At 40.9% G+C, this 22630-nt stretch overlaps 1 protein-coding gene across 1 annotated transcript in view; it reads right to left on the bottom strand.

The window, feature by feature from the left end:
• Uri1 (URI1 prefoldin like chaperone) overlaps nt 1–22630 on the bottom strand; it is a 56202-nt gene that overhangs the window by 17104 nt on the left and 16468 nt on the right. The window contains exons 2-4 of the mRNA XM_048368943.1: nt 16383–16417; nt 5652–5730; nt 4059–4194 (exon numbers count right to left, since the gene is read on the bottom strand). Coding sequence (XP_048224900.1) covers nt 4059–4194; nt 5652–5730; nt 16383–16417 — 250 coding nt within the window. The remainder of the gene's footprint in view (nt 1–4058; nt 4195–5651; nt 5731–16382; nt 16418–22630) is intronic.

Raw genomic sequence — 22630 nt, 5'->3', positions numbered from 1 at the left:
GAAGAATAAACTAAGCTCCAAGCTAGTGTAAGGAAAATAAATATTAGAGCCACATAAGCAAAACCTCCAACCAAAAAAAAATAGAGAAAAAAGTCAACGAACCCAAAGATTTATCTAAGGAAAAAAAATAGAAAAATCTCAAATTCCAAAATCATAAGCAAGAGCTGGGACAGTATAACTTATTTCACAGAAATAAATAGGATTATAAAGAGGCACTATGAAAAACTGAGCACCCAGAAATTGTGACAACCTAGATTACATAGTCAAATGCCCAGAATAATGAAAATTATCAAAATTGATTCAAGAGTAAAGTGAAATTCCAAACAGACCTAATACAACTAAAGGGAATGAATCAGTAATGACAAATTGCCCAATAAAAAAAAGTCAGATGACATCACAGATCAACTCTGCCAAACATTCAGGGACAGAGTAGTGAGTGGTTCAAGCAGTAAAGCACATGTCTAGCAAGCAGCAGACCCTGAGCTCAATCCCAGTACCACCCCCCAAAAAATTTTTTTGCCAAGGGCTGGGGATATGGCCTAGTGGCTAGAGTGCTTGCCTCCTATACATGAAGCCCTGGGTTCGATTCCCCAGCACCACATATACAGAAAATGGCCAGAAGTGGCGCTGTGGCTCAAGTGGCAGAGTGGTAGCCTTGAGCAAAAAGAAGCCAGGGACAGTGCTCAGGCCCTGAGTCCAAGCCCCAGGACTGCCAAAAAAAAAAAAAGTTTTTTTTGCCAAGCACCATCAGCTTATCCTAGCTACTCAGGAAGCTGAGATCTGAAGATCTCAGCCCAGGGCAGGAAAGTCTGTGAGACTCCTAATACCAATGAACCATCAAAAAGCCAGAAGTAGAGCTGTGGTTCAAGTAGTAGAACACTAGCCTTAACCAAAAGAGCTCAGGGACAGCACCCAGGCCCCTGAATAGGCACAAAAACAAAACAACTAATAGTAACAACTAGGAATCAGAAGTCTTGAGACTAAGCCAGCAGAGGAAATGTGTGTGAAAGTCTTCCAGCAGTTTGGAAATAGCTTGGTAGTTCCTTCAAAACTGAACTTCCGGGCTGGGGATATAGCCTAGTGGCAAGAGTGCCTGCCTCGGATACACGAGGCCCTAGGTTCGATTCCCCAGCACCACATATACAGAAAACGGCCAGAAGCGGCGCTGTGGCTCAAGTGGCAGAGTGCTAGCCTTGAGCGGGAAGAAGCCAGGGACAGTGCTCAGGCCCTGAGTCCAAGGCCCAGGACTGGCCAAAAAAAAAAAAAAACAAAAAAAAACTGAACTTCCATTTTCCATATGACATAGTGGTCCCAATGTGGGCACTGATCTACAGCAATCAACATTATGTTCACACAGAAACCTGCACATTATGTCAAAGAAGTTCCACTTATACCTGTGAAGCAACCCAGATATCCTTTAGCTGTGAGCAGACATGTGCATAACACACCATGGAACACAATCAACAAACAATGTGTACACACATGCCATGGAACACAACACACAATGTGCACACACACCATGGAACATCAACAGACAATGTGTGCACACACATCATGGAACACAATTGACAATGTGTACACACGTGCCACGGAACACAATCAACAGACAACGTTCGCACACACCATGGAACACAATGGACAGATGTGTGCCACACGCCACAGAACACAACCGATGTGTGCACACATGCCATGGAACAAAATTGACACAAGTATGTACATACCCAATGGAACACAACTGATATGTGTGTACACATCATGGATCACAATCGACAATGTGCACACACAATGGAACACAATTGACAAAGTGTGTACACTCGATGGAACACAACCAACAGGCATATGCACACACCATGGAACACAATCGACAGATGCATTCACACTGTGGAATACAATCAACAGACTGTGTACATAAACACAGTGGAATACTATTGACAAAGAATGAACCTCCATGCTCACAACAGTCTAGATAAGGCAGTACAGTGAGCATCTAGGACACCACTCTCCTGACACTTAGGATTACCAGTTGCATGAACATTCTAAAGAAGCAAAACCAATTGAGCAAGAGGCCAACAGTGAGGGGGTTCAGGTCCATGCTGTCAGCCCATGAAAGCGGGTGAAGGACTGAACCCCACAGACCAGCAAGAGGGAACTGTCCCAGTGTAGTGTACACTCTGACTTACAGCCTGATTGTGCTGATCAGTGAACAAGCCAATGTGTGAGTCTTAACTCACACACAACAATGTGGCCAAATAAACCTCATGTCATTGTGTAATAATTTAAAAATTTAAAAAAACAACAAAAAGCTGTGCACTGAGCACTGGTGGCTCACACCTGCTACTCAATCCTAGCTACTCAAGAAGCTGAGATCTAAGGACAGGGGTCTGAAGGCAGCTCCAATTAATCACCCAAAAACCAAAAGTGGAACTGTGGCTCCAAGTGGTAGAGTATTAGCTAGTCTTGAGCAAAAAAGCTCAGAAACAGTATACAGGCCTTAAGTCCAAGCCCCAGGACAAAAACAAAACAAAACAAAAAGCCTAAAGCTATTAACACAAAGGGTAGGACCCTGAGCTGGCCTTCTTGCCCCTGGGGAAGGCTTAGTTCCTCACCTCAGCATCCTTTGTCACAAAGGTCCCCATGTAATCCACTCCAAACCCCTCCTATTTGTCTTCAGACAGCAAAGACTTCCTTCCTACCAGGTGCTGAGGACTTAAAGCCAGGTGGAGGGCTGGGAATATGGCCGAGTGGCAAGAGTGCTTGCCTCAAATACATGAAGCCCTGGGTTCAATTCCTCAGCACCGCATATATAGAAAACAGCCAGAAGTGGCGCTGTGGCTCAAGTAGTAGAGTGCTAGCCTTGAGCGAAAAGAAGCCAGGGACAGTGCTCAGGCCCTGAGTTAAGGCCCATGACTGGCCAAAAATAAAACCAGGTGGAGCAGACCAATTTGTAGGACTCTCATCTCCAATTAGGCAAAAAGCTAGAAAAGGAGCTGTGGCTCAAGTAATAGAGGACCATCCTTGAGTGTAAAAAGCTAAGGGACAGTGCTTAGGGCCCCTAGACCAAACCCTAGGACAGGCACCAAAAAAGAAAAACAAAATTCTGAGAAGCAAATTATTTTGATTTCATACTTCAAAATTCAAAAGGTATGGCCACAGTGCATGAAGACGTGCTTCATTAAGAGAGATGCACTTTAAATTATAGGGTCTAACAACCAAGGCTCTGGGCACACAACAGGGTCTTGGAATGCACGCAGTCACGGCTAAGAGGGAATTAAGGTAACTTCCTTAATAGACATTAAGTGTAAGGACACACCAAAACATTTCTGTCAATTACTATAAATTATTATAAAATGATGCAAATAAATCATTTTAGAATTCATTTATCATAGAAGTTCTCAGGCATATTGATGTCATCTAAAAATTATTTTAGATAAATATTGGTCCTAAAAGTCATCATGTTTGGCTACTTCCCAAAACCTTAGAATTATTAGGAAGGGATTCACCACACTGTTTTCTTTGCCAGAACTCTTGTTTTATCGTATTAAAAATCTTATTGTTAAGTTCTTTTTCTGTGCTGGTAGTGGGGCTTGAATTCAGGTACCAGGCACTGTCCCCTGGGCCTTTTGCTCACAGCTGGCACTCTACCACTTGAGCCACAGCTCCACTTCCAGCTTTTTACTGGTTCACTGAGGAGTCTCATGAACATTCCTGGCCAGGTTGGCTTCCAACTGTGATCCTCAGATCTCAGACTCCTGAGTAGTTAAAACTACAAATTGCAAAGAAGTCATTATACCAACGCCAGGCTGCATTGACTTATTTACACTTCATAATTTCTGCAAAACATGACCCTGTGGGCAGATTCTAAGACATACCTACCATTCTCCAGCTCTTTCTCCTTGATGGTTCTTCTCAAATGTTCTACCAGTCAAGGGACACAAAGCGAAGCCTCATAGGCCATAGGTCACAGCAGTAGTTTTGGTAGCTAACAGTGCATCCACCGTGCAGTGCATGAGCTAGTGCACCACAGGACAAAAAAAATCCCATTTCCAGGCGGTACTTACGTCCTTTCCGATGCTCCACTAATCCCACAGCCTGTTTGGCTGAGCACTTTGCAAACCAGTTATCCCCTAGTAAAACAGTGACTTCATTGGTGTGCACAAGTTTTCCTGGCATGAAGGCAAAGGGGCCAAAGGGTACCTATTGTTTAAAAAAAAACAAAAAAAACACAAAAGTCAGAATGTTTTAAACACTAAAAAGAAACCAATTTTGAAACTGCATTCAAGGACCCTACATCACTATGGAAGTCTTTTTTATCTATACTCTAGGAAAAAAATAACATGGTTTTAGAGAAATTTAACATGCTGAAAATTCACCAGTGAAGTCTAGAAGAAATTGCTTCCGATGAATAAATCAATATATATTTTTTAAACCAGGCTGGGTGCTGGTGGCTCACATCTGTAATCTCAGCTACTCAAAAGGCTGAGATATGAGGATCATGGTTCAAAGCCAGCCTGGGCAGGAAAGTCTGTGGGACTTTTAATCTCTTTTAGCCTTACGCAAAAAAGCTCAGAGACAGCACCCATGACCACCAACAACACACACAAAAAAATTTTTTTAAAAAAACAGGAAAACAACTTTGTGCCTTATTTAGACACATATCTTAGAGAAAGTAATATTGTTTTAGGAATATGTCTTACATTCATATGTATTTATATATTTTCACATTTTGGAATATTAGTTCTTAAATATAGATGAAAGCAAAACAGCAGTGAAATATTGTCAATGGGGAACAGTTTGGGTCGGGAACACTGAAAACTTTCTAATAAATAGCCATGTTTCACAAAGAATCAACTGCCACCCTGACAGGTCATCTGGGCAGACATAAACAGAAGCAGTGTCCACAAGGAAGGTTCTCCACGCAGCTGAACACTAAACCAGGACCTGAGAACCCATCACTACGTCAGACGAAGACCATTAAGATAGAAATGAGAAGTGCTTTCTTACATAAAAATCAATGTTCTACAATTGAATTCTGTGACAAAATATTATGGCCTATTCCAGCTCTGGCAAACAGGAAATAGCGAAGAACCACATTCTTGTAATTAGTGTTTTATGTAGTTGTTTGCCCAGCAAATATGTCAAATCATAAGCTAACACATATGTCACTATAGTGTACAATTCTGTACATATGGAAAAAAAGGAGTAAATATCAATGACTGCCACCTTGATTGTGCTGTTAGAAGATGTAATGAAACCAACTTGCCCTGCAAAGGAGGTCACCGCTGACACCATAGGTCAGCCGGGCAATTTGTGAACTGATATGCACACTGCAAAAACATACCATAATTGTTCTGTTACTATGTTTATAAGAAACAAGTTAGTACTTTGCAAGTACACTAAGCCAGAAGCCATGGCTCACACCTGCCATCCCATCTATTCAGGAGGTTGAGATCTGAGGATGACAGTTCAAAGTCAGCCCAGGCAGAAAGTCCACGAGGCTCTTTTATCTCCAAAGAACCAGCAATAAGCTGGAAGTGGTGCTCTGGCTCAAGTGGTACAGTTCTAGCTTTTGAGCAAAAAGCTGAAGGACAGCACCCAAGCCCTAAGTTCAAGCCCCAATACTGCTACAAAAACAAGAAGTACCCTAAACATACCATGATGTCGTAGGACAACTTATCCGGCAAGGTGCTGAGCCTCTCCTGAAGGGCACTGTAGTCATCATCCACCTTCCTCCTGTGGACCCAAGCACCACACACTGAGTGCTCCCAGCAGGCTGTGCGTCTTGACACACACTCATCTGAAAACTAATTTTAGTCATTCACAGATTCCATTTGGGGCTTTGTTGTTTTTTTAATTTCGAAATCCTATTTTCATGAAGTTTGGCAATGGCATTATTTTTTTCCCATGCATTCATTCAAGAATTAAGACTTGTTAGGTAGAAACTGGACACTCACATGTCTGACACTTAAGTGCTCAAGTGTTTGCTAAGCTGGAGGATCATCAGGACTAAGTCGAATGGAAAAATGAAGGGCAAGGGAAGAAAATGAGACACAGAACTTCTAGAACACTCTAGAACAGTATGAGGTAGGAATGATGAACATACAAAATAGGAGCCGGTGCTTCAGTCCCTCATCAGGAAACTTGAGGCTAAGAAATGAGGTATCATCAGCTCTTCAATTATCCTTACTAATGTGATTAAGAGGAGATTTAAAAAAAATCTAGCAGGGAGTAGAAGAAATTAGGCAAATGCAATATAAAAACAGCACTTCAATCTGGCTGTGTTACATCAAAACGGAGTTAACACTGATTTCCCCCACATAGAGTGTGATTCTGTGTGTGTGGACCTAAGCAGTAGACAAAACCAGGAGCCTAAATCTGTCTGTATGAAGAAGGGCACCCCTTATCAATACACACACACACACACACACACACACACACACACACACACCTCACCAAATCACCAAGTAATTTACGTGAATATGTGGATACTGTAGAAATTAAATAAGGATTAAGCTACAACACAAATAATCTCTCTCAACACAATAAAATGCCTATGTTCTAAGCATCAGGGACTGCTTTCAATTTACTCCTTTGCTCCTCTACAGGATATTAAGATATTAAGGAACTTCACAGATACATTTCTATTATTTATCCAAAGAAGACTGGTGATGCTGGTAGCAACACCGACATGTTTGTCTCACAGAAGAGGAGGTAGCGGGAAGGAAAGGAAGTCAGATCTCCTGGGTCAGGTGAGGTAGGCAGTGCATTTAACCTCATCTTCTGACCTTGTTCTTTTAAAGGAAATCTGCATGTTCCACTGTACAAATGGATTTATGTAAGCATCCTCCCCAAAATCTTTTTTTTTTTTAAATCTCGTCTACAAATACAAGAGAGTGAAATGTCATTTATTCTATGTCAGGGGAGGAAAAAAAAAGCCATCATTCTGGATAACTGTTGCATAGGTAAAATGGCCAAAAGCTTTATGCATGGGGCTATGTACCTGAAAGCAAACAGCAGCAAAGTCAGGTGTGGCAGGAAGCCCCAACTATTTTAGCCACACAAGTCAGCCAGTCTTTATACCTTCCATGGTATAAGACTTCCAGGGAACAATATCTAACCAAGCACCTCACCTTCCAAGAGAAGTGAAAAGGACTGGGTACTCCGCTCAGCATTAAGCACTAACTTTTCCTAGGAAAGTCCCAGAAATTCTACAACTTTCAAGGAAGACCTGTTACCCACTAAGATTAAGTCACTCCATGAGATTGTATGACTCAGTAAATGAACCTGAAGCTAAGTAAGCCTCAGAGTTTGGGAGATGTTGGCATGGGTGATCAACAGGAGAATGCCTATCTAGGGCATATTTGGGCCAATGCTTCTATATGACAAAACAGACAGGACATCTGTGGAATGCTGAGGGTTTGTTTTTTTTTTTTTTAATGTTAAAAAAGAATGGGAAATCACTGTGGCACCAACCCAATGGTCCTTGTCTATTCTGAGAGACAGTTGGGCAACCTGCCTCTGTATGGGACACATGGTTGACTGCGGGATGGTTTGTGTGCACCATACAGGCTGCGCATGCTCAAGGACTACACACTGCCTCTGAGTCTCAATGATTAAGTAGGAGTAAACATTCAAAATGCCTTGTACAAGTAATTTTATACCTGGAAAGGGAGACTGGGTAAGAAAAAGAAAATCTCTTTGTATATTAAAAGAACAGAAATGTCAAACAGAGGTAATACCAGGATCCATGTCAGTATTTTAAATCTGTTCTAAGCTTATCATTAATAAGTCTCTCTAGAACAACATACACAAAAAAAAGTAGATGCACTTGAGAAGTTTACAGTGGGAGTTGCTATTTCTAAGTTCTGAACTGTTGGCTAAAAATAGAAAAGTAAAGGGGAAGGTAATTTAAATGCAGCCCAGACAGAAATGGGTTCTGAAAGGAGGCAGGAGGAGGCCGGCAGTGCTCTGGAGACTACTCCCTTCTCTCAGGGCTCCCATCAGAAGGGCACAAACAGGACCAAGGGCTGACCAAAATGGAACCTCCTAGGAGTCCTTCTGAGGCAGAGGGCTTCAACAACCCCACTAAACATCACAATGTCTATGTGTTTAGAATAAGTAGTAAGTGTTGGGAAAGTAGGGATCTTTACTTGTGCTCACTGTTTACTTTTGGGGGTGCCTGTTCTGAACTCAGGGCTTGGAGCTTCTTTGCCCAAGGCTAGCATTCTACCACTTAAGCCACAGCTCCACTTCTGGCTTTCTCTAGTGGTTCAATGGAAGCAAAGAGTCTCCAGGACTCTCCAGCCTCTAAACTGGCTTTGAACGATCATAAGCCTAAGATCTCAGCCTCCTGAGTAGTTAGGATTACAGGTGTGATCCTCTGGTGTCCAGCCGTATTCTGAAATCTGAACAGAATTTTTTTGTTTTGTTACTTGGTAACATAACTAATCTCTGGACAGTGTAATCATATTAAAACATATGAATCCATAAAGATAATTATTTGCCACAGTATTTTTTTCAGATATAAAACAAACCCAGATGCAATCAGAAAAAGCCTTTTGAGCCTACTTACTTACATGTGTAGATCTGCTTGTTTGACTTCACAATATTTTTTGGAAGGAGTGGGGGTACTACTACAGGACTTGAACTCAGGGCTCCAGTGGTACCCTTGACCTTTTTCACTCAAGACTAGTGCTCTACCACTTGAGCCACTCTTCCAAGTCTGGCTTTTTGCTAAAGTTAACTGGAGATAAAAGTATCAGGGACTTTCCTGCCTGGGCTGGTTCTAAACCAGGATCCTCAAGATCTCAGCTTCTTAAGTAGGTAGGATTACAGATGTGAACCACTGGCACCCGGCTTGGGTTTCACCATATTTGGTCCTTATAAATTAACTCACCTTTCCCTTCTGAGTTTGAAAACTGCATCCAATACATAAGATGTACTTCATATTCAATATCCTCATGCAATGTGCAGTGAAAGGCATGTTAAGGAACTTGCAGCCTCCACTTGGGCCTTGCTGACACAAGCCACTGTGATTGAGGCACATGGTAGTACCCAGAAAGCAGCCTCTCTCCGAGGGAAGGGCTAAGCTCAGAGCGAGCCCTCGATAAATACAGTTAGAGAAATGTAGAGAAAAGAGTAAGTTCAATGAGGCATATGCACGAGTATTAAAGGCAGAACAGACTGATGTGTATCACTTACTTGGACCCTCAAGGATTAATGGATTACAGTATGGATAATATATAATCAAGGTTCACCCACATGAGTCTTTCAACTTTGCTGTATGTTTGAAGATTTTCATAGCTTATATAAAAGGGGATAAGAGTAAGAAAAGGACTCATTTTTGTAATCCTTCTCATAAAAATTCTTGTAAAAAAGAAAAAAAGCAAGTTCTATATCCTTGTTGCAGAAGCAAGAGACATAACCTCAATCTTCATATTTTAAAAAAATGAACAAAATTTCTGGTATAACAAGATATAAGTTAATTTTACTTTTTTTAAGAAAAAAGAAGACTTAGTAAAATACTGATCTTTTTTTTCGTCAGCAAAAGTTTCTTCTGACTCTCTTTTCCTTTGACATGATAAAACAAACTGGGGTATTTAAAAGGGAAAAAGGGCATGTGTCCACATCTGAGCTAATCTGAAACTGTTAATTTTTCCATTTAATGAAACCCAGAATCTGAAGTATATGTTCATCAATATATGACCTTTATGGTTATGTCTGGAACATCTAAAACTACTCATGAAGCGTCCAGACAGCCCTGTCTCGACTTAGTTCACCAACTATTGCATACCTCCTATGCAACTGAGCCTTATGCAGCTCTTTTAAACTGTGCAGTCCATCCCTAAAGATCCACTTGTCTGAAGGACCCCTAAATTATCACCTCTGAAAACGAAGGAAAAAGAGGAATATAAAGTTCAGGCAAGGATACAGATCTCTTCAGTTCTAAAGCAAGAAATGATAAATCGTGTGTGTGTGTGTGTGTGTGTGTGTGTGTGTGTGTGTGTGTGTGTGTGTGTGTAATTAAGCTGGGTTTTTTTTTTGCTTGCTTGGTGTTTTTCAGGTGATACCAATGGAGCCAGGCCTCTGATCGTCTATGCTTTAGTTATCTTTCAGGTAGGGCCTTGTATTTTTTTGCCCAGGATGGCATTGGCCTTAGGCAACTTCTCCTGTTACTACAAAGGATTACAAGTACATACCAACATGCCCAAGCTATTGAACTGAGATGTGTCTTGCTACATTTTTGCCTCCGCTGGCCTTGAACCATTATCCTGCTGATCTCAGCCTCCAAAGAACAAGAGTAAATGCCATTTTACTTTTAGCCAAAAACTAAAAATACTCTTGAAGTAAGAACCTACACAGCTGTTTCCCACCATCTGGTGGGAAAAGGAATACTTATTAAAAACCCAAATAGATTTGCAGGACATCAATAACACTGACCTGTCGATCATCGTGGGGCATGTTTCTCATCTGTAATAACACTCTAAGAATACATCTGATGCAAATTCAAAGTCAAAAGTTTTATGTGGCCTAACAACACGTTAGTGTAATTTGGAAACACCACAAACTTCTTAGGTCAGCTAATTTTATGTAATGAGTTTATGGGTGATTTTTTATGTCCGTTTGATCTTCCTAATTTTTGACAACTGATTAATATTCCTGTTATAAATCAAATGGGGGAGGGAAAATGTTTGCATCTGTCTCTACTTATATCACACCATAATTCAGAGCTTTGCCTATTTCTATTTTTTTTCTGTGCTTTATCCTTAAAAGTACATTTTAAGGAGAAAGTAATTTTGGAATGTTGCTGAGAGCAGTAATTCAGGTCACTGCTCCTACAAGTACTGAGGACAAGGGTAGCTATCTCCCAGGTGGGGCTTTTGTTTTCTTCTGTTTTGTTTTTTTTATGTATTTTTGGCAGCACTGGGGTGTGAACCGGGATCTCATGCTAGGTAGGTGCTCTATGACTTGAGCCATAGCTCTGCCTTAAGGAGTTTAAAGTAGCAATGTTCACACCTTCAGCAGGAAAAATATATATATAAGCAAATAAAAATAATAAGCACTGGTGACCTGATCCTAGTTATTCCAAAACTGAGAGCTGAGGATCAAAGTTCCAAGCTAGCATAGACAGAAAAGTTTGTGAGACTTTTAGCTCCAATTAATTGGGAGGGTGGGGGGGACAGCCAGAAGAAGAGCTATGGCTCAAGTGATAGATTTTCAGTCTTAAGCAGGGGGACAGATGGGGCAGGACCAATTTTTTTTTTTTTTTTTTTTTTTTTTTGCCAGTCCTGGGGCTTGGACTCAGGGCCTGAGCACTGTCCCTGGCTTCTTTTTGCTCAAGGCTAGCACTCTGCCACTTGAGCCACAGAGCCCCTTCTGGCCATTTTCCGTATATGTGGTGCTGGGGAATCGAACCCAGGGCCTCATGTATACGAGGCAAGCACTCTTGCCACTAGGCCATATCCCCAGCCGGGCAGGACCAAATTTAATCCCTACTGCTAACAAATAGACAATAGGTAGATAGAAACCTACAAAATTTAAATCCTGTTCATCTCTTAGAACTATATGCTTTATTACTTCTAAACAGAATGTGAATTAGATTCATTTCAAGGGGTGGATGGTGGGATGATGGGGTGTTCCACTGAAGTTTAGGTAATAACACCATGGACTCAAGGTCAAGCTGACAGGCAAGTGAGATGTCACTACACCAAATCAAAAAGCCAGATCGGCCTCAGGATAAACAGGTAGCAGCCTGAATGTGGGGAACTCACAAGACACCTAATAATCTCAGGAAACATATGAGCCTACTGTGGACTCGGGGCCAGGCTAGGGTTTCACTCCTGCCCCACTAATGAAGCCAAACCAACTGTACCCCAGGAGGCCAGCAGATCTAGCCAAGCAACAAAGTTACAACATGATAGGATTCAAATGTAGGTCCACAATTCACAATAGCCAAAATATGGAAACAACCCAGATGCCCATCCACAGATGAATGGATCCAAAAAATATGGTACCTATACACAATGGAATACTACATAGCGATTAGGAATGGTGAAATATTGTTATTCGCAGGGAAATGGTCAGAACTTGAACAAATAATGTTGAGCGAGACAAGCCTAGAACACAGAAAACAAAGAGGCATGATCTCCCTGATATATGACTGTTAAGATGGGGTAACGGAGAGACAGTAGAGACCAGGTCTGTGAAACCAAAAACTGCTTGTCAAATGGTATTTCCCACAGGACTGGGTCAGCGACCCAACATTATGTAACTAAAACCAAACAACTACTCAACATATAAAGGTCAAAAATTGACCTCTCGGGCTGGGGATATAGCCTAGTGGCAAGAGTGCCTGCCTCGGATACACGAGGCCCTAGGTTCGATTCCCCAGCACCACATATACAGAAAACGGCCAGAAGCGGCGCTGTGGCTCAAGTGGCAGAGTGCTAGCCTTGAGCGGGAAGAAGCCAGGGACAGTGCTCAGGCCCTGAGTCCAAGGCCCAGGACTGGCCAAAAAAAAAAAAAAATTGACCTCTCAGTGGAATACAATAGCTCAAAAACTATGGATGTACATTCATATAAGACTACTGTCGACATATTGTCTAATATCGACATTACATTTAAAGCCCTAGGCAAATTTTCTTTGGCATAGGCCACGTGGCTACTGTGTATGTTCTTGGTACATTGTGTATTGTATATATGTCTACCTGACCTAGGGAAGGGAAAGAAAAACAGGGTGTAAGATATCACAAAAAATGTACACACTGCCCTACTATGTAACTGTACCCTTTTTGCACAACACCTTGTCAAAAAATTTTGTTTAATAAATAAATTTTTTTTAAATGTAGGTCTACAACTCTCCAAACAGTGTCATTTTAAAGAGAAAACAGCACTGTTTACTTTATTTCCTGAGTTAAGGCAAAAGTATTGAGAAGAAAAAAAGTTTCATTCTAAACATTTACTTAAAACAAAATTGAAAAACACTATTAATGAGACCTTAAACACAAATGCTCACCTACTAGGTTCAAATATTTCCTTTGTATTTGTTATCAACCAAACAAATACTATCTATTTGGTAGATCACCCCAGATCTGGAATTTGAAATGATTTTCTGGGCAGGCTCTCTGGTTCCAGATCATTCTTATTCCAACTTTTTCTACCAATACTTGTACTCAGACCTACATTTCATACGTGAGACATTATATGTCTCATATATATAATGAATTACATATTTTATATACAGATGTATATTGAATACATATTAAAATGTGATACAGGGGCTGGGAATATGGCCTAGTAGTAGACTGCTTGCCTCCTCTGCACCACATATATAGAAAAAGCCAGAAGTGGCACTGTGGCTAGCCTTGAGCAAAAAGAAGCTAGGGACAGTACTCAGGCCCTGAGTTCAAGCCCCAGGACTGGCAAAAAAAAAAAAAAAAACAGAACAACAAAATGTGATACACACTACATTATGATTACATATAATATGTATTTCTATATTTAATCCATTTATATAAATAAGTATATTCTTACTTAATATTTGTTTAATGCTGACATAGCTAATATATAAATAAATATGAAACATTTATAACATATAGCATATATATGATTAACATACATTTTGACATGTTGATGTTTTTATATATATACATGCACAGACACATATATATAAATATACCAATATATACAATTCACACAATTCAGATTATCTCTGAGACAGATTATCACAGGTCCCTAAGTGAAAGGATCTTTTAAACCTGCACGTGTGCTCTCACACATACTCATGCACACACAGCACTAGGGAGGGTTGGAGTATCTGTTTCTCCTGACTAAGTGAGAGTGGGCACATGAAGACCAGGGTTGGGTGAGTGAGCAACATGTGTGAGAGAAAAAGGCTTCATGTTCACAGCTGGCTGCAGACCTGACTTGAGCCCGCTGCATTTGCCTCAGCACCACCCCACTGTGACCGACCTTCTCCTAATGAACCCGTCTGTGACAGGGGCTCCCTTCCCACACAGCCCCATGGTACTGACATGGCATAGCAAGAACTGAATTACTGCTTGAGGACTTAAGGGGAACATAAAAACATCACGAGAATTCCACAATTTCCTGGCTTTCGAGAGAATGGAAATAATTTGCTTTCCATTTGTGAGCATTATAAATCTGTGAGTTCACTGGTCATTTAGATTCTAGCTATGTCATGATACTGAGACAGATTCTCATTAAAGATCCAACAGTCTGGTCCCTACACTGTATCAGAAATGATTCGGAGGAAAAATGTATTTAAATGGGGGGGGAGGAAACAATTTTAATGATTTTAATGTTCTAAATGAAAATTGAAAAGATAAGGAATGTTGGGTAGGGATGGGAGAGATGGGAGAGAAAGGGGTGACACTGATCAAGATGCATTGTGTTCATAAACAAACATGTTGAATTGAAACTCCTTTGAACTAAAGATAATAAACATAAATAAAAATAAATAAGGAATGTACAGATATATGGGATAATCTTTCTGTTAAGATATGTGTAGCAAATAAACTGAGCTTCTGTGGTTTGGAGGATTGAGGGAAACTGGAAAGGCAAGATCAGGGTTACCTGCGCCTACCAGAAAATAAAAGCCACATTTTTCTGTCACTGTTTACAGACTTGCACATTGCTATCCTGTGTATAAACTAAAGATTATGTGTAAAATAATTGTAAGCTTCACTTTCATCTCTTCAAACCCTTATTAATAGATGCCTATTTTGTATCAAACAGAAAAAGGTGGGACACAAGCCTACATCATGACAAAACCTTCTAGAAGAGAAAAAAATGTCCCCTAAAACCAACCAGAAACACAATGCTGCTCACACTTCTGTGAAAACCTCGCTGTTCTGAGGGAATACATCCTGTTCTCATTTCCTCCCCATAACCAAGACAGACACAGTCTGCATTAAAATAAAAACTTCCCCTGGCAATGACTTCTAAAAACTTGTGGCTTTGGCCAAATCTTTAAGAGAAAAACCCTTCCTCTGGCCAGATTATAAACCTCCAGGTTTTAACCTGGGCTAAGCATTTGATGAGAAGAGAATGAGCCACTGTGGAAATGTTGACAGGCTTACACCACCAGTGGTGAATTGCAATTACGACGAGGCATTTGCTGAAAATTAATGAAGAAGTCCTGAATTTTTATTTCTAAGTGGGTGGTATTGGTTTGAGATTCCTTCCCGCACACCCATAGTCAAAACTGGAGAAGAGACTGCACAGATTTTTCCCTCTTACCCACTCCTTGCAGTTTATGTGTATTTAAACCAAAAACACTGGGTATACACTAACTATAAATTATTTCCTTGGAGATCTCTCAGGCATGAAGAAAAAGCCTCTTAAACTAAATTTAAAATATTATATGCTTGGTGGTGTATAACGGGAGGTTTAATCTCTCCAGTAAAGGGGCAGTTACCATGATTTTGCAATAACCCTGCAACCATCATCAAGACGGCTCCTGGTGTTTTTTCTGTAAAATCTTCAGAAACACAGCATGGATGTACTGTAATCTGATATCTGAAGATCAACAGCTATACCTCGTGACGGCTCATAATGTTAAGGTTTTATTCACCATTAAATTGAGCATTTTCCTCTGAAGCAGTAGAGTAGGAAAGTATGTTATTTTTTCAAGCACTGTCCTATTAACTATAGATTAGCACATTAAAATAGATTTGCTTTCTTTCTCTCTCTAAAAAAATGAAGTGCAGTCTATAAAGCAAGCTCTTACAATTCATAATACACATGGTATATACATGAAAAATACTGAATTCTGAGTGATGATATAACAAATGTTTCAATATTCTCTTTTGGTTTGTATTTTCCACAATTTACTCTTAAATGGTAAGTTACTTACAAAAAAAAATTCAATTCACTTAAATAAGCTAAATATTGCACAATTTTATTTTAAAAAGCAAGAAACTAACTAGATTTTCCAAACTTTGTAAAAAATGATTTTAAGCACAGTCCGACAATTATATTAAAACAACAAATTCAAATTATTCTTTTCTTACAAATCTATGAAACAGCCACCATAGGTCAGTTAGGTTCAGATGTATCTTAATACCTACTGGATACTTTCTTTTACAAAAGAATAAGATAAATAAAACACACACAAATGCCAACAATACAACCTCAGGAAACCAAGGAATGTGTTAATTCAGAAGAGGGTAAAAGACAATATAAATTAGTATCAAAGGCATTCAAAATGGAGATTATTACTGGAAGAATTCAATTACTGGTGTTTCTCTCACACTCACATGCACACGCACACACACACACAGACACAACTCCCATTATTTAAAAACAAGTAGTTGACCCCACCAGTATTTCAAAAGTATAAAATGAAATCATCTTTGACTCACCAATGCTGGATTTTCTCTTGGCAGCTAGTGACCACCTGTCATGAAAACAGATAACTACTCATGAAAAAAAACAGCGCTCCACATAATCAGTACATCAGAAAGCTTGCAACACTGACTTTACAGATTTAATAGCATCTTGCTATACATTTTTATTTGTCAAATGCACAGAGATTTGAATGTAAGTTTTTAAGCAGCATACTTTATCATCACTCTCTAATACTAGCTGATAAACTGCAAAACAAATGGGAGCTTTCCAATTCATACTTGGGTACAAAGCCTGCTTGGTAACTATCAGGTGACATATGATAGAAGATAACTAGTATTTTGTACAATCTTCAGACCTGTTTACAAATGTTACATATTTTGTAGAATACGCAAATGTTATAAATAACAAGAAACCAGTGTAACATCTATGTTTCATCAGGAAAAAGAAAAAAATGAGAGGAGTGAAAATATTTTATTTTTGTCAGTATTATCTCCAAATGTTTTCACCTGTAATTTTTATTCTGATGTATTATTCACAATGAATCCAGGGATATTATTCTACTATATTTTCAAGAAGAAATCCTTGGGATAAAGAGATGCTCTAAACAGCTCATTTTTTCCCCAGTGAATTATGATAACATTTTAAGCACTTCATGGCCACTTTATAAACTATGTTTATAATTCTAAAAACAATGGAATTAAGCATGAAAGCTATTTGTTTTCTTTTGAGATGTTTCAATAGATTTTCCAAATGTTCAGAAAGCAGGCAGGAACTCTGTAATCAGTTTGGAGGAAATACAATTTAAAAAGCAACGCTCTTTTTGAGGGGGAACTGTAAAATCAACACAATTTTCACAGATTGCTAATCACCAATTTTGAAATCACCCATTAATGTGAGATTTAAAGAGCCATCAAAGAGAACACAGCACCATTTTAGAGACAGCGAAACTAAGGGATAAGAGCCAAATGTCAAGGGCACGTAGAAAGACAGCCGTGTGAGCGTGAAGCTGGCTAACACCACGCTGGCTTCTGCTCACTGCTCTAAATAACTACGTCGCCTCCTGAACACACCCCAGCCCTCACCCCCAAATCACAAGGTCTGCCAGACCTGTCACTAAATTCCTCTATTATAACATTTAATTCCTGAAAAAAAAAAAAGTCCTCCTTTTGGGGACATTTTTAAATACTAAGACAAGGGATCCTGTACCAAAATACATGTTGTAATCACATACCCGGCCTTACTACACATTAACACAGCATAAGAAGTCCGTTCCCCAAGGAAGATCTGGCAGTTAAGTATCAATCACAGAGCAACACTTAATAACAGTGGTAATCTATTATAGAGTACTGACTTTACATCTGGAAGAGGCAAGCTAAAACTACATCAATCCATATCACTTGATTGGATCTGGCAGTTAATTCTAAAATAAAACAGAATTCAGTGTAAAAATTGAAAAAAGGGAGGAGGGAGATCTTCATGGAAATCTTTTTTAAATAAACTTCCAATTTAGTCCCATTTAAAGATGAGATTAAAAAAAAAACAAACAAAAAACAAAACAAAACAGGATGTTTTCCAAGCCTAGTGCATGTGTCTCCACGCGTGACTTGAACCAAAGGCACAAAAAAAGAAAAGCACTGCAACCCTAAGAGCAGAATGTTCATTAACCTCCACATCATAATCCGTTCGTAGCTGCATATTAACTAGTTACATATTCATAATCATTTACATTATTTAAAGGACCTTCAGTGGAATTTCCTAGGCTGTATCCATTAGTGGCGATGTTAAAGGTTATAAAAGATAGTCTACTTAATGTTCCCAGGAAGCCTTTGTAATTAGTAAATATGGAAATTGGGCACATACACTTTTCAGAGTGAAAAGCAAGTCGATGGTATGATGGCACATGTGTTTGTGGCAACATCCTCACGCCCTGCTGGCTTCCCCACCTCCACCAACCTTTCCTTTCCTGAAACAGTCACCCCAGGAACAACTTTCAAGGAGACAGCAATAACAGTCCAAGTCTTAATTTACAAGAGAACTTTCCACCAGCAGCTACTGCTGCGGCATAGAAAGCGCTCATGGCTTCCTTCTGTATCAGCGCCTGTACGGTGCTCACTAGAGGTGGCAGCTGAATGTCCCAAGTGGAGGCAGAATGGTAGAGGCCTTCTGAGTTTACTCCTTTCAAAAAAAACACTAGAACACAAGAAGCTGTATTGGGATACTAAGACTTTCTTTGCAAGGATGACTGCCAAGAAGAAAATTCTATGATTCAAAATCAAACAGAACGGGGTTTGAAAATAAGAAAAAGAAAAAACAAGAACAAACCCTGCCAGGTGCCAGTGGCTCACGCCTGTAATCCTAGCTACTAAAGAAGCTGAAATCATAGTTTGAAGCCAGTCTGGGTAGAAAAGTCCAGGAGACTCTTTTATCTCCAATCTACCACCTCCCCAAATCAGGAAGCAGAAGTGTAGCTCAAGTGGTAGAGTGCCAGCCTCCAGCAAAAAAGCTAAGTGGGGTGCCCAGGCCCTAGGTTCTAGCCCCAGTACTAGCCAAGGAGGGAGGGAAAAAAGGAGGAAAGAGACTTTCTTCTGACCAAGGAATCTAGGAAGTTCTTGAAGTGTTAAAAACGTATGATAGTGGGCTTGGTTCTATAAGCAACTCTTGAAAAGCTAAGCAAAAAATTCAAACATCATTATATTGCATTGTTGCCCTCCCACATTTTGCTTACAGAGACAAACCTGTCGAAATCTGTAAACATTACCTGAAAGTATTACTGTGCCATCTTTCTTTAAAAAAAAAAAAAAAAAAAAAAACCTGCTTATTAAGATAGGTGCTGGTGTCTCATGCCTGTAATCCCAGCTACACAGGAGGCCGAGATCTGAAGAACGCAGTTTGAAGCCAGCCCAGGCAGAAGAGACCATGAAAACTCATTTCCAATTAACCAGCAAAAAGCCAGAAGAAAAGATGTGGTTTGAGCGGTAGATCACCAGCCTTGAGTAGAAAAGGCTAAAAAAGAAAGCTCAGGTGCTGAGTTCAAGCTCCCATGCGCACTCTCTCTCTCTCTCTCTCTCACACACACACACACACAGAGTTCAGACGCAATCTTAGCAGCAGCCATAAAAGCCAATAAGCTTCAATGCACCAATTCATCCATATAAATCCTTATTTCTTCCAATGTCTCTCCTATACCCCTCTTGTCTCTTTTAGATAAAATCTGTTGTTCCCAAGTGCACATCCAATAACCTGCTTGTCTGTACCATTGTCTACAAAACACACTTCTATTTATTGCTATTCCTGGGGCTTGAACTCAGGGCCTGGGCTCTGAACCTGAACCTCTCTGTGCTCAGGGATAGCACTCTAACCACTTGAGCCACAGCACCACTTCTGGCTTTTTCTGTGCATGTGGTATTGAGGATTGGAACCCAGGGTTTCATGCATGCTAGGCAAGCACTCCACCACTAAGCCACATTCCCAGCCCTCTTTTTATTTTTTAGCACATTGTTTTTTTGGTGCAAGACCAGTACTCAAACTCAGTACCTGACACTTCCACTGCTTGGCTAGTACTCTACCAACTAAGCCACGCATTCAACCTCATACCACATTTATTTTATATGAGAGTGAGAAACAGACACAGAGAGACACAGAGAGACAGAGAGAATGCACCAATCCTGGGGCTTGAACTCAAGGCCTGGATGCTGTCTCTGAGCTGTTGTACCACTGGAGTCACAGCTTCACTTTTGGCTTTTTGCTGGTTCGTTGGAGATAAAAGAGTCTTGTGGAGGGGCTAGGAATATGGCCTAGTGGTAGAGTGCTTGCCTCCCATACATGAAGCTCTGGGTTTGATTCCTTAGCACCACATATATAGAAAAAAGCTAGAAGTGGCACTGTGGTTCAAGAGGTAGAGTGCTAGCCTTGAGCAAAAAGAAACCAAGGACAGTGCTCAGGTCCTGAGTTCAAGCCCCAGAACTGGCAAAAAAAAAAAAAAAACTTGTGGATTTTCCTGCCCAGTCTGGCTGAGCCATGATCCTCAGACCTCAGCCACCTGAGTAGCTAGGATGGCATGAGTCATGGGCACCTAATTGTAACACACTTCATACAAAGGGTTAACAACATATTGGATAGACAATAAGGTTACTGACTGCTATGGAGAACAGGAAATAAAATTTCTTTGCGGTTTTTCTGTAGAAGTGGCTTGTCCAACTCACAAAGGATGAAATGAAGGGTTCTGGTCCTTGAATTTATTTTGGTCGCATGACCACAAGGGGGCACTGACCTGTGTGTCTTAGCAAAGCTGGGAGGCAGGGCAAGTGAGGCTCAGTCCTGATGCCTCTCTGCCATGTGCTCAGCTGGGCTGCACTTCCAAAACTCTTCCTGGTTCTTCCTGCAGAGGGCAGGTAAGGGAAGCAGCTGCAAGGGGTCTACTTCCTGAGGTCCACGGGGCCCAGGACAGACAGCTGCCTGCCAGCACCAGAAGCGGAAACCTATAAACTGGGTGCTGGTGGCTCACGCCTGTCATCCTAGCTACTCAGGAGGCTGATACCTGAGGACCAAGGTTCAGACTCAGTCTGGATAGGAAAGGCCATGAGACTCTTATCCCCAATTATCCAGGCCAAAGCCAGAAGTGGAAGTATGGCTCAAGTGATAAACCACCAGCCTGGGCGGATTAGAAAAGACTAAGGGATATCATCCAGGTCCTGAGTTCAAGCTCCAGTACTAGCACACAAAACAAATATAGACAAGCTGCCAGTTATCAGAGCAGATGTGCAACTGGCATTTGCAAGGTACACGCAGTGTACTTTCAGCAAAATCAGCAAAAACTGTTAAGTCTGGTTAGGTGTGCTGGGGCAGACACCTGAGAATCAGCACTCCACAGGTGGAGGCAGGAGAATCTAGACTTATAGGCCAGCCGGGGCCACCCAGAAATCCATCTCAGAAACAAAACACACCAAAAAAAGTAAAAAAATTTAAATAGACTCTTTTCACAAAGAAGCAAGAAAGTGACTACTGGTTCCCAACAGGAAAAGGGGGAAGGGGGGAGGGAGGGAGGATGGATGGGCCTGAGTGCTAAGCCAACTATTTCAGTTTGAAACTATTTTTTTTGGTGGGGGGGAGGGAGGGCCAGTCCTGGGGCCTGAGCTTCTTTTTGCTCAGGGCTAGCACTCTACGACTTGAGCCACAGCTCCACTCATGGCATTTTGCTGGTTAACTGGAGAGTAACAGTCTCAAGGACTTTCCTGCCTAGGCTGGCTTCCAAGCTTGATCCTCAGATCTCAGCCTCCTGAGTACCTAGGATGACAGGTATGAGCCACCAGTTCCCACACACACCTCAAATTTACATTTGAAAGATAATTGAAAAACAGAACTGCTACACTGAATGCTAAAGCTAATATTGGGAATCACTGTTTTGAAACACATGTTACTTACAAACTGAGCCAGGAGAACAGACAGGCTACCTTTCCTGTTTTAGCAGGGCCTTCCTTCAACTCTTCCCACACTAGCTCTGAGGCTTTCAGTCCTGCTCCTCTCCCATGGCCCCCGAGAGTTTAATCTCACTGCCTTGAGGTCCTCCTACAAAGTCAGGCTTTTTCTTCCAGTGTTTGTCTTCTAATTCTAGATGGCATACTATTGGAAATTCAAGACTCTGTTCAGTCATTCGGGGGTACTAATTTCTTGGATAGAGTGACAGGTATCCAGGTGCCTCCAACTGTATTTACTGGCTAGATGCCACCCCAGGAGGCAGGGACAGATCAACACTCAACAACATTCATCTGCCACCCAGGAAATACACAAGCTTTTGCTTGGTTGGTTTTGGGGTGTTATTGTGCCCAAACTGGGGCTTGAACTCAGGGCCTGGTACTGTTCCTGAGCTTTTCTGCTCAAGGCTAATTAGTACTCTACCACTTGGGCCACAGCTCTACTTCTTGGCTTTTTGGTGGTTATTAACTGAAGTTAAGAGAATTAGGGACTTTCCTGCCAAGGCTAGCTTCAAACCATAATCCTCAGATCTCAGGCTCCTGAGTAGGTGGGATTATAGGCATGACCCACTAATGCCTGGTACATCAGCCTTAAAAAGGAAGTCATTTCTGATATGTTCTAAAATATGGATGAACGCTGAAAGACATGTTAAGTGAGATAACCTGGTTTAAAAAAAAAAAAACTTGCAAGGGCTGGGAATGTGGCTTAGTGGCAGAGTGCTTGCCTAGCATGCATGAAGCCCTGGGTTCCATTCCTCAGTACCACATACACAGAAAAAGGCTGAAGAGGC

The sequence above is a fragment of the Perognathus longimembris genome, chromosome 20 (assembly GCF_023159225.1).
Source record: "Perognathus longimembris pacificus isolate PPM17 chromosome 20, ASM2315922v1, whole genome shotgun sequence".
NCBI classification, from domain to species: domain Eukaryota; kingdom Metazoa; phylum Chordata; class Mammalia; order Rodentia; family Heteromyidae; genus Perognathus; species Perognathus longimembris.
Note: the sequence above shows the minus strand (reverse complement) of the source record. Positions and strands in the feature narration are given on the sequence as shown.